This window comes from Mus pahari, chromosome 1 (assembly GCF_900095145.1).
Source record: "Mus pahari chromosome 1, PAHARI_EIJ_v1.1, whole genome shotgun sequence".
NCBI classification, from domain to species: domain Eukaryota; kingdom Metazoa; phylum Chordata; class Mammalia; order Rodentia; family Muridae; genus Mus; species Mus pahari.
In genome coordinates this window covers 117,707,787-117,721,742 of record NC_034590.1, presented here as the reverse complement: position 1 = coordinate 117,721,742, position 13,956 = coordinate 117,707,787, and the positions used below count along the sequence as shown (strand labels likewise).

General features: G+C 56.0%; 1 protein-coding gene across 2 annotated transcripts in view; it reads right to left on the bottom strand.

Moving 5' to 3' along the window:
* Positions 1–12,349, bottom strand: part of Cdc42bpg (CDC42 binding protein kinase gamma) — a 19,742-nt gene extending 7,393 nt beyond the window's left edge. Inside the window, exons 1-28 of one of the 2 annotated variants that reach the window (XM_021220808.2) lie at positions 12,091–12,349; positions 9,701–9,792; positions 9,536–9,619; positions 9,101–9,196; positions 8,576–8,724; positions 7,853–7,946; positions 7,519–7,719; positions 7,171–7,419; positions 6,546–6,625; positions 5,532–5,629; positions 5,361–5,441; positions 5,066–5,172; positions 4,791–4,970; positions 4,497–4,577; positions 4,249–4,370; positions 4,089–4,164; positions 3,779–3,885; positions 3,547–3,661; positions 3,046–3,194; positions 2,881–2,969; positions 2,597–2,649; positions 2,416–2,514; positions 2,281–2,337; positions 1,922–2,027; positions 1,537–1,670; positions 1,317–1,456; positions 1,147–1,228; positions 285–501 (exon numbers count right to left, since the gene is read on the bottom strand). In XM_021220808.2, coding sequence (XP_021076467.1) covers positions 285–501; positions 1,147–1,228; positions 1,317–1,456; positions 1,537–1,670; positions 1,922–2,027; positions 2,281–2,337; positions 2,416–2,514; positions 2,597–2,649; positions 2,881–2,969; positions 3,046–3,194; positions 3,547–3,661; positions 3,779–3,885; positions 4,089–4,164; positions 4,249–4,370; positions 4,497–4,577; positions 4,791–4,970; positions 5,066–5,172; positions 5,361–5,441; positions 5,532–5,629; positions 6,546–6,625; positions 7,171–7,419; positions 7,519–7,719; positions 7,853–7,946; positions 8,576–8,724; positions 9,101–9,196; positions 9,536–9,619; positions 9,701–9,792; positions 12,091–12,250 — 3,298 coding nt within the window. In that variant the 5' untranslated portion in view covers positions 12,251–12,349. The remainder of the gene's footprint in view (positions 1–284; positions 502–1,146; positions 1,229–1,316; positions 1,457–1,536; positions 1,671–1,921; positions 2,028–2,280; positions 2,338–2,415; positions 2,515–2,596; positions 2,650–2,880; positions 2,970–3,045; positions 3,195–3,546; positions 3,662–3,778; positions 3,886–4,088; positions 4,165–4,248; positions 4,371–4,496; positions 4,578–4,790; positions 4,971–5,065; positions 5,173–5,360; positions 5,442–5,531; positions 5,630–6,545; positions 6,626–7,170; positions 7,420–7,518; positions 7,720–7,852; positions 7,947–8,575; positions 8,725–9,100; positions 9,197–9,535; positions 9,620–9,700; positions 9,793–12,090) is intronic. The other variant, XM_029535109.1, reaches the window with a different exon arrangement.
* Between the last annotated feature and the right edge of the window lie 1,607 nt (positions 12,350–13,956).

Genomic DNA, 13,956 nt, shown 5'->3' with positions numbered 1-13,956 from the left:
AAAAACCAAAAATAAATAAATAAATAAATAAACAAACAAATAAAAAATAAATACAAACAAAACCAAACAATAACAACAAAAGAGAGAGCCAGAGCCCACAGCAGTGAGTGGGAGAAGCCAGGCTGCCTGGCTCAGAGGCTGTGTGCCTGTGCAAGGTGGAACCTACAGCTGGTAGCTGAGAGAATGGCTGTTGCGCTTGTGACTAGTCTAGGCCAGTGCCTCCCTACAGGCCTGACCTTCCCCTTAGGCCACTCAAGAGTGACAGCCCTCAGCACACGACTTACCAATGACAGCAGCACAGAGCGCATGAGGCAGTAGTGGCAGCCCATTGTCATAGGCCTCTTTGAGTGTATACACCGGCCGGGGCCTTGGACGTGCATCCAGTAGCAGTCGCTGCAGCTCCCCCAGCACCTGAAGCCAACGCTCCCGCTCCCCCTCATTCTCCGCCAGTAGCAGCACAGTACATGTGGTTGGTGGCACTGTCAGCTGGGAAGCTGTCACCTGTGGACAAGGAGTCAGGCTGGAGGGCTACGGCCAAGAGCCAGCAGCCACCTGACCTCCTTTCTCCCTTCACCTGCTGATGTTTGTAAGCTGGCTGTAGTGCTAGGCAGGGAGTAAGCCAGACAGGGTGTCAGATGAGCAATGGCAATTCCCGAGCCTAGTGACGGGCACCATAACGGGAAAGATAAGCACTGTAAGAATGCAGAGTGGAATCCCTGAACCGGGCCTAGGGGACAAGCCTACCACCCAGTGTTAGCGAACCTGGGGACAAGGTACTGGGCCTGGAGGGTGCTGGCAATTGTGTGCAGAGGGATGAGACTAAGGAGGAGGCTTTAGACAAGAACACAAGGCTAGAAGGAACAAGGCATAGCCGGAGGAGTCGGGGACTCCAAGGTGGAGGGTGGATGGCTGAGGGCATCTGCGTGCTCAATGGTCAGGTGGCTCAGAGCACTGCTTGAGAGCCTCCTGAGGGTACTGGGAAGCCACCAAGAAACAAAGCAGGAAATAGCCAGATTGCTGTGTGGCAAGCTCATGGTGGCTATGGACAGAGGGCAGAGGGACAGAGTGGAGATACAGCAGTAACCAAGACAGGGTCAGCACATGGAGAGAGATGGAGGCTGGGCCCATCCTGCCCTGAGCGCTCACCCTGAAGATGCGTGGCAGGTCCTTGGATTGGGCATGGATGACATCTGGGGCCAAGACAGGGGTGGCTGAGAACTGGGGGTCCCTGGGAGGTACAAAGGACACATGAGACACTGCCCTGAATGAACTACTCACTACCCATGACTTGTCCCGTGTCACTGTCTGGGACCTACCTCAGATCCAAGGCCTGCAGGAGGACCCCGCTGGCCAGGCCGCCTCTAGGGTCAGGAGCATCAAAGAGCAGCAGGCGGGAGTCACTGAGAGCGGCGAACACCCGCTGCCAGCCCCGACGGACGCCCGAGGGCCGTGGCACCTAGTGGGAAGACAGGCATGGAGCGCTGCACAGGGCCTCACTCCCACGCCCATCCTCCTCAGCCCTCAGCCACAGCTCACCGACAGGAAGCCCTCATAGGCAGTCCCTGTGCCTGTTTCGGGGTGCACCCCCAGGGCTGTGCGGAGGAGTTCAGGGGGCACAGGGCAGGGTGGGGCTTGTGACGCACAAGCTGAGTGACAGAAGTAGCCACAGGCTGTGGAGAGATGGAGAGTTTGGGAGGGATGAAGCAGGTCAGGCAGTCTGAATGAGCCTTCCCAGACAGCTCCCTTGGGGCTAACGCCACCTGAACTGTCACCCACTGCCATCGAGTGAGAAAGGAGTAACTTAGTAGGGGAGTTTGATGAAAGACATGGGTTCTGTCAGGTTGAGAAGAGCCTGGGTGTGTCAGGGTCAGATTCAGGGGCTACAGTGTGAGGGGAGAGCCTGAAGGACAAGGGTTCTTACTGTCACAGCCTAGGCCCTGGCGGCCCAGGCCCAGCATCAGTGAGGTGCAGCGGAGACACTTGGTAGGGGATGGAAAACTCCGGGGACGCAGGGTGTGTGAGCCGGGCTGTGAAGAAGTACACGCTGTCAACATGCCCCAGCGCCTCCCAGTACCCTGTGCACCATCTCAAAGGGTCAGGTAGTCAAGAGGCTGAACCAGTCCGCAGTGTCAACTCTGAGCGTCTGGGAGGCCACGTCAGAAAACCAGCACCAGCACCAGCTAAACATGGCCTGATAGGGTCCCACCAGTGTCCCAGAGGGATTATGGGGACGGGCTGAATGGCTCGGTATCCCACTGTCCTGCCCCTCTGGCCACTGACCTTAGCAGGAGGACCTTCGGCAGGGGTCGTGGTGGCAGGCACCCTGGGGAACACACTCTGCAGAAAATGGATGAGAGAGTGAGGAGGGGGGGTGGAGAAGCCCAGCCCTGCCTGAGGACCTGCGTGGATCCTCACCCCCATGCGCAGACTGCGGCGGCCCTCTGGCCTCAGCTCTGCTTCAGTTCCAGACCTTGGGCCCTCTCCTGAATTGCCAGGGTCCTTGGCAGAATCCTTCTGGGAATGAATGAAGAAAGTCAGGGCCACAATATTTCTCATCAGGACTCCTCCCCAGCTAGTCCCTCTGCCTGGACCTTACCTCTGTGTTCCAGAAGGACAGGATAGGGATGAGGGAGGTGGAGGGCCTGGCTTCTGTAGACAGAGGGTAAAAGTTACTGACATTGTTGCCCCGGGACTAAGGGACCAGGGTGGGTGGGGGCTCAGTTTCCACCTCAGTAAGATACAGGTGTGGCACACAGCAGTGTTCAGTGAGAGCCGAGTGACCGACAGGTCCCGTGTGGGAGGGACAGAGTTCTCTCATCTATGTGCAGCTGTCACAGGTTCTTACTAGTATTCATGATTGGCTTCAGGGTAGGCACTCACCCCCGGGTCCTCGAGCTTGAAGTTCCTCCCGGAGCTCAGCCACCTCCTGCTGTAGGGCCTGGCTTTGCTTCTCAGCCTCCTGCAGGCGACTGGAGGAAAAGGGCACTGGCTCACCACAGGCCTCTGAATGAACTCCACTCAGGTAGTATCCGCCCGTGGCCTCACCGTTCAGCCTGCTGCTGAGCCTCCTGCACCTGCGTCAGCCGCTCCTGCAGACTCTGCTTGGCACGGATCTCAGCTTCCAGTGCTGACTGAAGCTCTAGCCGGGCAGAGGCCTCCATCTTCTGCAGCCTCCGAGCCTTCCACTGGTGATCCTGGGGGCAACCGAGGGGACCCCTGTAAGATGCTTTCTGGGACTGACAGCTTCAGAGACTCCCTCCCTTCCCCCTTTCTTCCCACTAAAACATGCCTCGCATGCCGCCTGGACAGACTCAAGACCCAACCCTCCTCACCCCTCAGCATAAACCTGGAGCTTTGGGGGATGACAAGATGGCTCAGAAGACAGAGGTATGCTGCCAAACCTGGCAACTTGAGTTCAATCCCTGGGGATTCGCATGGTAGGAGAGAACTAACTTCCTGTAAGCTGCCTTCTGACCGCTGCGTGTGCACACACACACACACACACACACACACACACACGCCATGGCTCATGTGCATGGGGCTCACCAGAGGCCGGGTAGGGAGTGTCTGGGTGCCTACATTCCTCAAGGACTCCAGCTCCTCAGCCATCTTAGTAGCCAAGGCCTGCAGGTAGCCTCTCGAGACCTTCTCGTCATTCACCCTGAGTAGGAATGGGCTGTGTGTCATGGTCCAGGTCCTCAGCCATCCCATGCTCCACCAGGCTCCATGTCTCTACCACGAGGCTCCATGTCCCTACCACCAGGCTCCACGTCCCTACCAGCTGAGGATGTCAGCAATCTGAGCCTCCCAGTTGCTCTCGGTCTCCCGGCGTTCACCCTCCAAACGCTGCTTGCTCTGTAGCTCCAGCTCCAGCTCTTCTGCCAGCTGAGGCCACAGAAGACGGGGGGGGGGGGTCAGTCTCCGTGGCCCAATTGCCCACCCCCTGCTGGTCTCCCCACGCACGGATCACCTACCATCCTGAACCCTGTAGAAACCCACAACCCACATGCTACAGCAGCTGGGACCCTGGAGCTCTGCCCTGACCCTGCTGGCACCCAGCCTGTCCCTTGTCTGTCTACCCTTCTCACCCGTTCCTGCTCCCGGCTCAGCCGCTGGTTTTCCTCCTGCAGTCGGCACAGAACCTCCTCTTTCCCAACACTAATCCTGGGAGGAGAAGGCCGAGGAGAAGGAGCTGACTCCCAGGCTGGCGTTGCCCTGTCCCCCTGGCTGCTCCTATCCTGCACTCACCCTTGGCTGCAGGCATGCTCCAGCTGCTCCCTCAGAGCTGCCACTTCCTTCCTCAGCTGGGCCTCTTGAGACTGACCCTCAGGAGATCCTATGCCGTTGGTCTCAGGGGCTGCATGGACGGTCTTGACCATGTGGAGAGGGGGCAAGGCAGGGGCTTGAGAAGCCATGGTCTACCCCACCCTGGGACAAGGGTCTGCTCCGAGGACTCTAAGGGAGTGTCTGCTGCCAAGGGGGAGCAGCTTCCATACCTTGGCCTGTGAAGACTCTTGTTTACATTGTCCCTGGAGCCGCGTTATCTCCTGACTCAAGGTGGTCACCTGGCCTTCGAGCTGTGATGGGGCACAGGGACAAGGTAACGTCAACTCTGACCATCTAACCCTCTTCGTGTCATCCTGACACAGACTCACATCCAGCAGCAGACACAGGTAGCCCCAGGTGCCCATCTCACCACCAGGCTCTGTGCAATGTGAGCAGCCCCACGGGGTGCTAGCCACATGGGTCCCCAGAACTCTGAACTCTCCCCCTCCCTCCCCAGCACCAACCTCTCTCCGGACAACCCAGGCTTCCTCCAGCTGGGAGTTCAGGGCCTGGATCTGGCTGGCTGCAGCTGCCTCTCTCTCCTGGGCTTCCCACAGCCTCTGCAGGAATTCTTCCTGCCGGTTCTGCGCTTGGCATAGTTCAGCATCCTGCACTCGCAATGCTGCCTGAGCTTCAGTCAGCTCCTGAGGACCAGGGTAAGAAGGACAAAGCCAAGTCAGGGCGCTGACCTCAGGGACGTGGAATCCTAGGTCACTTACTTACCTCACCTAATGCTCACCTGCTGGAGGCGGTCCTTCTCCTGTTGTAGTTGGATGTTTGGGGCTGGGCTTCTAGCATGGAGGCCATCAGTCTGTGAGAGGGAGGCCTTGCTGTCCCTCAGTGTCTCTGTCAGAAACGGTCACTGAGACTCGCACACAGAACAACTCCACCTCAGCATTCTGTGTGTAGGATCTCAGAGAACTTTCTCCACAGAGAAGGTCTAGTTCCCCACCATCACACAGCATACACAGAGCAGGAGACAGGGCTGGGACCCAGGAAGGAGCTAAGCTGTTCTAGGAACAGGAAAGTGATACCTGCCAGTTTCTCCTGAAGAACCTGTACTTCCTTCCGAAGCCACTCCAGCTCCCGGGGCTGTACTGGGCCATGCAGGGACTCTGGCAAGAGAAGAACCTCTGGGTGAGCAGCCAGGCCGTCAGCAGTCTACCCTGGCCTGACAGTCTCAGCCTGGCCCAGCTGCCCCGTACCTTGACACTTGTGGCTGAGCTCCACTTTCAGCTGCTCCATACAGTGGGGCTTCCCCTCTGGGGCAGCCATTAGCTCTGAGCTCGGCTCATCAATGGGGCTGAGAGGGGACAAAGGAACACAGTTGGCAAAAAACCATCCTCATGGACCAACAGTCCATCCATCCAAGAAACACCCTGGCACATGGATCCAGACCCAGGCCCCGGGCTTCATGCTGAGGCCCATTAGATCATCACCGCCCAGCCCGTGGCGCACACCTTTAATCCCAGAACTCAGGAGGCAGAGGCAGGTGCATCTCTAAATTCGAGGCCAGCCTGGTCTACAGATCAAGTTCTAGGACAGCCAGGACTACACAGAGAAACCCTGTCAAAAATCCAACCAACCAACCAACCAATCAAAACCAACAAGGCTCATGTGAAGGCCCCCCCAGGGGCCAGTGAGCTGTATCAGCTGGATAAGGGTGCCAGTTGCCTGAGCACCTGATTCTATCCCTGGGACCCACAAGGTGGATGGAGAGAACTGACTGAAAGTTGTTCTCTGCCCTCTACCAGTGCACTATGGTACATCATGCCCATATGCATAGAGGTATATTAAGCAAATAATGTAAAGAAAGAAAAATCTAGCAAATTAACAAGGTGAGATGAGCCTGCTGCTCCACACCCAATATCCCATCGGCCCTCAGAGTGCTGTCAGAGCACGCCTTCCACCTGTGCTCTCTTGGGTCTCAGGACAACCCAATTTGAAGCAATAACACTTCCACCCATTTTACAGAGGCCAATGAGGCTGGACAGGAGAGGCTCTCCATAGCCTCTGCTATGAATCTGGTGCATTTAACAGTCTGTCACACAGTACAGTCATATGTCCCAGGGGCATAGCCATCCATGACTCTGGCTGACTTTGAGGACACAGAACTGAGGAGTGACTGTCAATGGTGAAGCCATTCTGTCCCTTCCCACGGGAATGTAATGAGCCACACATGTCCCTAGCTTTCCAGCAGCTATGAAGACCAGACTCACCTGCCTGAGGTGTAAGTGAAGCCGACAAATGGCAGGTGGTGGCCTGAGAAGGCCCCGTGGGAGGACGGTGGCAGCGTCTCCTACAGAAGTGGGAAGGAGAGTCAGAGCCACAGACCAAGTGAGAAACAGAAGAGGCCCATGAACTGGACATGTACTGGGGTGTATACCTGGGGAATAACACAGCCCCCATCAAAAGGGACCACAACTCCCATGAGCCTTTGAATTCAAGATCTCCAAGAGGTTGCAGGGAATTTACTTTTTTTTTTCGAGACAGGGTTTCTCTGTGTAGCCCTGGCTGTCCTGGAATTCACTTTGTAGACCAGGCTGGTCTCGAACTCTGAAATCTGCCTGCCTCTGCCTCCCAAATGCTGGGATTAAAGGCATGCACCTCCACTGCCTGGCATGAATTTCCTCTTATATATGAACTATGGTTAATAGGATAACAACTAAGGTCAAAGGGCTTTCGCTTGGTACAATCCACCAGGCAGGTGAGCCAGCCACGGTAAGTCATAACTCTCAGGAGTCTCAGGGGTTGAGACCTTTTAACTGCTCTAGAGAACACCTGGGGTAGGTTCCCACAGCTCAGAGGGTCAAGCCAAGCCTCTTACAGACATCTGTCACTCACTGGACGGTTGAGGGTATCATCATCCACGTCGAAGTTGGAGGTATCCATTGGCCCACGGAGCTCAGGGATGTATGGAGCTGTGCTAGTTGCAAGTCTCTCCCAATCAACCCCGTCAAAGAAGGGGTGCTTCCGGAAGTCGTCCAGCCCACCACGACCCAGCCGCTCTTCCTGACGGCACAGCAGCTGTCGGATCAGGTCCTGGGCACTAGCAGGCACATCAGGCACATCAGTGGGGAACTGGAGGTGGTCCTGTGGGTCAAAGGAGGTGCAGGTCAGGCTGGAAGCCCAGCTGGTCTGAAGTTACCTGCAATCACACAATGTAGGGGTCCCAGGGCCACACAGTCAGACCTCGTGGTTCATGATCTTGCCGTAGGTTTCTACCAGAGATTCTGCATAAAAGGGTGTTTCCCCAAAGAGCAGCTCATAGGCGCAGACTCCCAGTGACCACCAGTCACACTGTGGGCCGTAGTGGCCCTTGCCTTCCTCCATGGCCTGTAGGATCTCAGGAGAGATGTAGTCCGGGGTCCCAACTGCGACTGATGAATCCACCTGTGTCAGGGGTGTTGGTGCCATGAGGCCACGGGGCTGGAGCCAGCACCCTACCCTCCAGGAACCCCTACCTGGAACCTGATGTCCCTGCATTTGGCTGTATCCTCGGCTCAATTCTAGGTGGGCTCCTTACCATGCCATTGTTGTTGAGACGCAGGCAGGAGCCAAAGTCTGCCAGGCGGATGTGGCCATTCATGTCCAGCAGGATGTTGTCAGGTTTGACATCCCTGAAGGAAGATGGAAGAGTAAGGGTTTGGTGTGTGTGTTCAGACATGAGCCTGATGAATGCTTGTACATGTTCCTGTCCTGTGTACACGCTCACACATGTTCCTGTCCTATGTGTACACGCTCACACATGCTCCTGTGTGTACACGCTCACACATGCTCCCGTGTGTACACGCTCACACATGCTCCCGTGTGTACACGCTCACACATGCTCCCATGTATACACGCTCACACATGCTCCTGTGTGTACACGCTCACATATGTTCATGTGTGTGTAATGCTCATACATGTTCCTGTGTGTACATGCTCATACATGTTCCTGTGTGTACATGCTCATACATGTTCCTGTGTATACATGCTCATTCATGTTCCTGTGTGTGCGCACATAGGAGTTAGTGAAGGCAACTGTTGATCTAGGGGCTGCAAAGTGCACTGTGGGGGATGCAGGAGTCAGATGTCCCCTGAATGGGTAACACATCACTCCTCTGCCACCACGAGTTGGGTGGGTTTGAGCCAGGGGCTTACCTGCTCTGAGCTCTGACTTCCTCAACTGTAAGATAGGCACAGTGGCAAGCCCTACCAGAGGGCTTTAGGGAGGAAGACCAGGAAGTGACAGAGCTTGGGGCCCCACCTGTGGACATAGCCCAGCTGGTGCAGTGAGTGGATGGCCAGAACCATCTCAGCCAGATAGAACTGGGCCAGCTCAGGTGGGAGGCGGTCCTCAAAGCGGCTCAGCAGTGTGAGGAGGTCCCCGCCGGCGTAGTAGTCCATCACCAGGTACTGGAGAGCAGTGTGTAGAGCCAAGAGTCAGACTCAGAATGAGGACACTTGTCGACCTCACATCGGTTCTTGGGGGGGGCTCTGAGAAGCCAGGGCTAGGCTAGCTTTTTTTTTTTTTTTTTTTTTGAGAGGGTCTTACAATGTAGCTCTGGCTGTCCTAGAACTCACTATGTAGAACAGACTATCCTTGAACTCACAGAGATCTGACTGCCTCTTCCTCCCAAGTGCTAGGATTAAAAGGTGTGTCCCATCATGCCCAGGAAGTGGCCAGTGCTTAAGCAGAGCTAAGGAAGGAGGGTGTAGGCCAGGAGATGGTGGAAGAGTGGCCCTTTCTTTTATCCCTGGCAAGGCTCCTCCACTACCCAAAGATCCTCACCAGGTACTCCTCATCCTGGAAGGCGTAGTGCAGAGCAGTCACCCAGCGGCTGTCTCCCTTCACTAGAACATCTCGCTCCTCCCGGAAACAGGCCGTCTGAAGCAGGTTTGGAGAGCAGGGGGGAAAATGGGATCAGCTCCTAGGAACTGGCCCTTTATCAGCTCAGGGAATGGAGGACACAAAAGCCTAGAGACACTGATCAAAGGAACAGCTCTGCTCAACCCCAGGCTGGGCTAGCCTTGGACGAACCTGAGCCCAGGCTTCCTGGTATCGGGCCTCAGTATTTCCATAAAAAGAATAGGACAATCCCTTCATCTTAAGTTTACTGTGAGGGGTAAGAGACGGGTGATTTTTGAGAGCGGCCCCACCCCTTCTCCTGGCAGCAAGCATACCTTCACCTACCCATTTGCAGCATACACTTGACCCCAAACTGACCTCAGCCCTCTTCAGCATCTCCCACTTATGCAGCATCTTCATGGCAAAAATGTGGCCACTGTCCCTCTGCCTCACCACAGCAACCTGAGGGAAAGAAGCAAGGCCTGGTCTTAGAGCAGGCCAAGCGCAAGGCCCCCCTCCTCACCCACCCCAAGACTGACTTACCTCCCCAAAGGCCCCTCTGCCAATCACCTTCAAGATCTCAAAGTCATCTCTCTGTAGACGCAGCTCTTTCACTTTTGTTACAAAGGGGCTGGCTGAGGGGACAGAGGGGACAGCAGGGTTTTTTTTTTTCCTTACAATCTCCCATGAGACTAGACAGGGATGACTTTCCCAGAGACAACCCAGCTGAGGGACAGATGAGAAGCAGGGCCGATTGGTCATGATACAAGCATGGTGAGGGTCCTGACTCAGCGGACCACCTAGCCTCAGAACCCTCCTGCGCTCTAGACTCCAGGTAGTCTCTCTCTGAGACACAGAGGGACCTTGTGGTCTTCTTTAGCCAGGGGCCTAATACCCTAGAGACAATAAAGACATCACTCTCACCCCTAGTTCACAGCCTTTGACCCCTTAAAGCCAGCCTAGGGGCCTATCTGGGAAACTGGATAGGTGACATTCTTTGTCCCCAGAAAGTTTCTCTGCTGTTCAGGAACTGTGGGCCTGGGTCTGGGAACCCTGTAGCACAGAGCAATCTGGCTGGAGGTGAGGCCTGGGGCAGCCCCTGAGGGCAGGGAGGACAGTTTCTACAGTGCTCCAGAAAGACAGGCTCTTTCCCCAAGTGGGGCCCCTGGGTCAGGAACAGATGCCAGCCTGCTCAGGTACTCACAAGACACACAAACAGGGCCAAAAACTTCACCTGGTGCCCAATGCCAGCACCTGAGGGTGTGAGCACACAGGATTCCTTCCAGGCTTGATAGCCCTGCCACTTAGAGCCCTGCCTCCCTCTCTGGATGGGGCTTATACAGGCAGGAACCTCCTCCTGCATCACAGTCTATTCGCCCCACCACCACCTCCGCAAGGGCTAGGTCCAGCCACTCCCAGGCTCTCCCCAGAACTGAAGTGGCGGTAGGCCAGGGGGAAGGGCACAGAGTCTTGGGAAATGATGAAGACAGGAGTGACCAGTGAAGACTGGGGGACATCTACGATCTGGCACCTTGCCTCAGTTTCCCCCTGCCAGAAGGTAAACTCCCCGGCAGCTGGGCGGGCCTGTGGGCGGGCCCGTGGGCGGGACAGAGAGCTGTTCCACAGGTTTATCAGGCAGAGCCCCCACAGCGGGGGAGGTGTGCAAACCTCACTACAGAAATTAATTGTCTCTTCCCAGGTTTCTGCATGGAGCCAGGGAGGCGCAGCTGCCAGCCTGCAGAGCTATCAGAGGTGACCACCAGCCACATAGGCCAAACTTGGTGCCCAGATCCAACCTCCTGGACAGGGTGCCTAGTACCTTTCTTTGTCCTGCCAGAAGGGGTGGGGGCTCTGGGCAGGAGCAGGGACAAGTTGGGGCAGGAGAGGCGTGAGTCACGCCCAGCCTTGGAGTTACCTCGGGAGATGTCAACAGACGTCCCCTGTGTTGGGGTCCCAAGCAGAGGTGCCAGAGGCAGGCAGAGAGAAACACACGTATGTGTAAACACACACACACACACACACACACACACGCATGGGCCCCACGCACACACCCAGGTACAGGTGTCATGTGGGAGTGATGACAAATCAGACATTTGTATAACACAGAAGAGTCACAGAGAAACAGGCAGGCAACGGGGGCAGGGCCCTCTAACTGCTCTCACCCCAGAAAGAAATGGCAGGACTGGATGGTAGACGCCCCCCCATCCATATCTGGCCCAGCCTTGTGTGTCTGTCAGGAGCACCAGGAACTCTGATCGCTTACTGGGCAAACACCCCATATTTCAGGCCCAATTTTTATGCCCTCCCCACCAAAGCCGGGCCAGGTGTGTCCAGGAAACCTTTGTGCTGGCACCAGTGCCCACATTGGGTTTAGGGTCAGCCATTCCCAAGGATTCAGATGAATCAAATAAAACCACTTCTAATAAGACCCCAAATCCTCCAAAGGGATCGAGGTTGGTTCTTAGTCCTGGCTAGGGATTGAAGTAAGGAGACTTGTCTGCAAGGTGAAAGATGAGGATTTGTGCGAGTGTGACAGGTGAGAGGGGTCCCAGCACAAAGTGCCCGTCCTCTTGAAGAACGGAGAAAATTGATAAAGTCTGTTTATGTCACACAAAACGGGTGTCCACCTGAATGTATGTTCTGGGTAGAGCATGAGGTGACCGTTGTGACAGATGTGTACTGGCAACATGTCTGGAGTCTGTGGCAGGGAATGAAATGAGAGTATGTGGGAAGTGTATCTTATGTACCTGTCTCTGGGAGTTTGAGGTAAGATGCAGGTGAGCGAGCTGGCTGTGGAGTCCGATGGCAAGCGTTAGATACAGCACAAGGAGGAAGTTTCTGGAATATGCCATCCCCGGGAAAAGGTCTGGGGGCACAGAGCTCCAGGTGTTGCCCCTCCAGCCTCCCTTCCCGGTGTTGCCCGGACCACTCACCCCAGCTCAGAAACTGCGCCACGTTACGCTCCCGGCGCAGGGGGGCGCTGCTGAGCTCGTGGTGCACCCCCAGCAGCAGATCCAGGAGGCCGTCGAGCCCTGGGCTGCCACCAGCCTCGCCCCGTACCAGCTGCTCCAGCGCACGCAGCCGCTGCTCCATAGCTGCGGCTGGAGCCCCGTAACCCGGGCTAGAGCCAGGCCGCCCGCATGCCCCGTCCGTCCGTCCGTCCGGCGGTCCGTCTGTGGTTCCGTGGCTCGTTTTGCGCGGCTTCCCCCCTCCCTCCCGCCCTCCCCGCTGTCACCTTCCTCGGTCGCCACCCGCGCTCCTTCACCTGGCCGCCCGCCACGCCCTCCAAGCCCGCCCCCGACGGACGGTCAGGTGCGCGCCGGCCAATGGGAGCCGCGGTTGAAGGTGAAGGTGGGAAGGCGGAGGCGCACGGGGGCGGGGCCGACCCTCGTCCAGGAAGTGGGAGGGCGGGCCACGAAAAGTAACTCCTGGGCGGGGTTGGAGGGGGTCCGTTGGGGTCGCAAAAGGCCCATCTGATCACCGTGCCACCCCAGTCCCAGCGCCAGCTAGACCCTCATGAGACACTAACCTAGATGGAGCCTACCGCAACTTCCCGCGCGACCCGGCCAGCAGCCTGCCCCTTAGCCAGGCCAGAGGGGCTAGGGACGGTTGCGGCCCTGAAGCCGGATGGGAGTTGTAGTCCGCTCTCGCCTCGGTTTGCAAGCGGCGCTAAGGCAACACACCCATCTACCCCCAAAAGTTTCTGATCTTCTTTAAATCATTAAAACTAACCCAGAGACATGTAGTTGAGGTAGGATGGGCACACTCATTTAGTATGAATACACTGCGGCTTTGGAAAGCTGAGGGTGGGGGTCTCTGAAACTAGATTCTCCGTGTGGCCCTAGATGGGACCGATTTTTAAGGCTTTGGCAGGGACAAGGCCCTGAACTGGAACGTGGAGGGCACAAGAAGTTTGAGATGTGCTGATGGAGGCAAAGGAGGAGAAGGTGCTGGCTGTGTCCAGCGAGGTTTTTTATTTCTGGCCATCTGTGCTGGTCTTGATGGTGACAGGCCAGATACCTAAGGGAAGGGTGCTCTGGTGTCTTTTGTAAGTACACTGTAGCTGACTTCAGATGCACCAGAAGAGGGCGTCAGATCTTACTATGGGTGGTTGTGAGCCACCATGTGGTTGCTGGGAATTGAACTCAGGACCTTTGGAAGAACAGTCAGTGCTCTTAACCGCTGAGCCATCTCTCCAGCCCCCGTGTCTTTTGACCAACTCATTTAAAGGCCTAACTTAGAGGGCTTGCCTCTCCTTCCAGACTGGAAGCTGGAGACCTGACAGGATCAAGTTATCAGCGTTGAGGGAGGAGGCATTCTGAATGATTGCAGGGGCAAAGTGAGTGGGACACCCCAATCCCATTAAACTGGGTTTAGAAACTCTGCGGGGGGTATGTTGGGGGTGGGGGTGGTGTGGGAGTGCATGCCTTTAATCTCAGCACTTGGGAGGCAAAACCAGGTAATCTCTGGGATCCAGGCAAGCCTGGCCAACAGAGTGAGTTCCAGGTCAGCCAGGGCTGTTACAGAGAATTCCTGTAAAAACCAAACAAACCAACCACTGTAGGTCTCTCCATGGGGTCCACAATTTGAAATGGGGAAACACAAGCATATATTTCTTTCCCAGATCTATCAGGCTGGGAAAGAGACTCGGGATTCAAATTCAGTGCTAGGCTCCTGGAGAATGAGGAGGGCAGGCTGAGGTTTGGATTTACGGGGTTTGTTGGTGATGTTGTTTTTATCCTCTCATATAAACTAGGCTGTTCTGGAACACACTATGTAGTCAAGAATGACCCAGAATT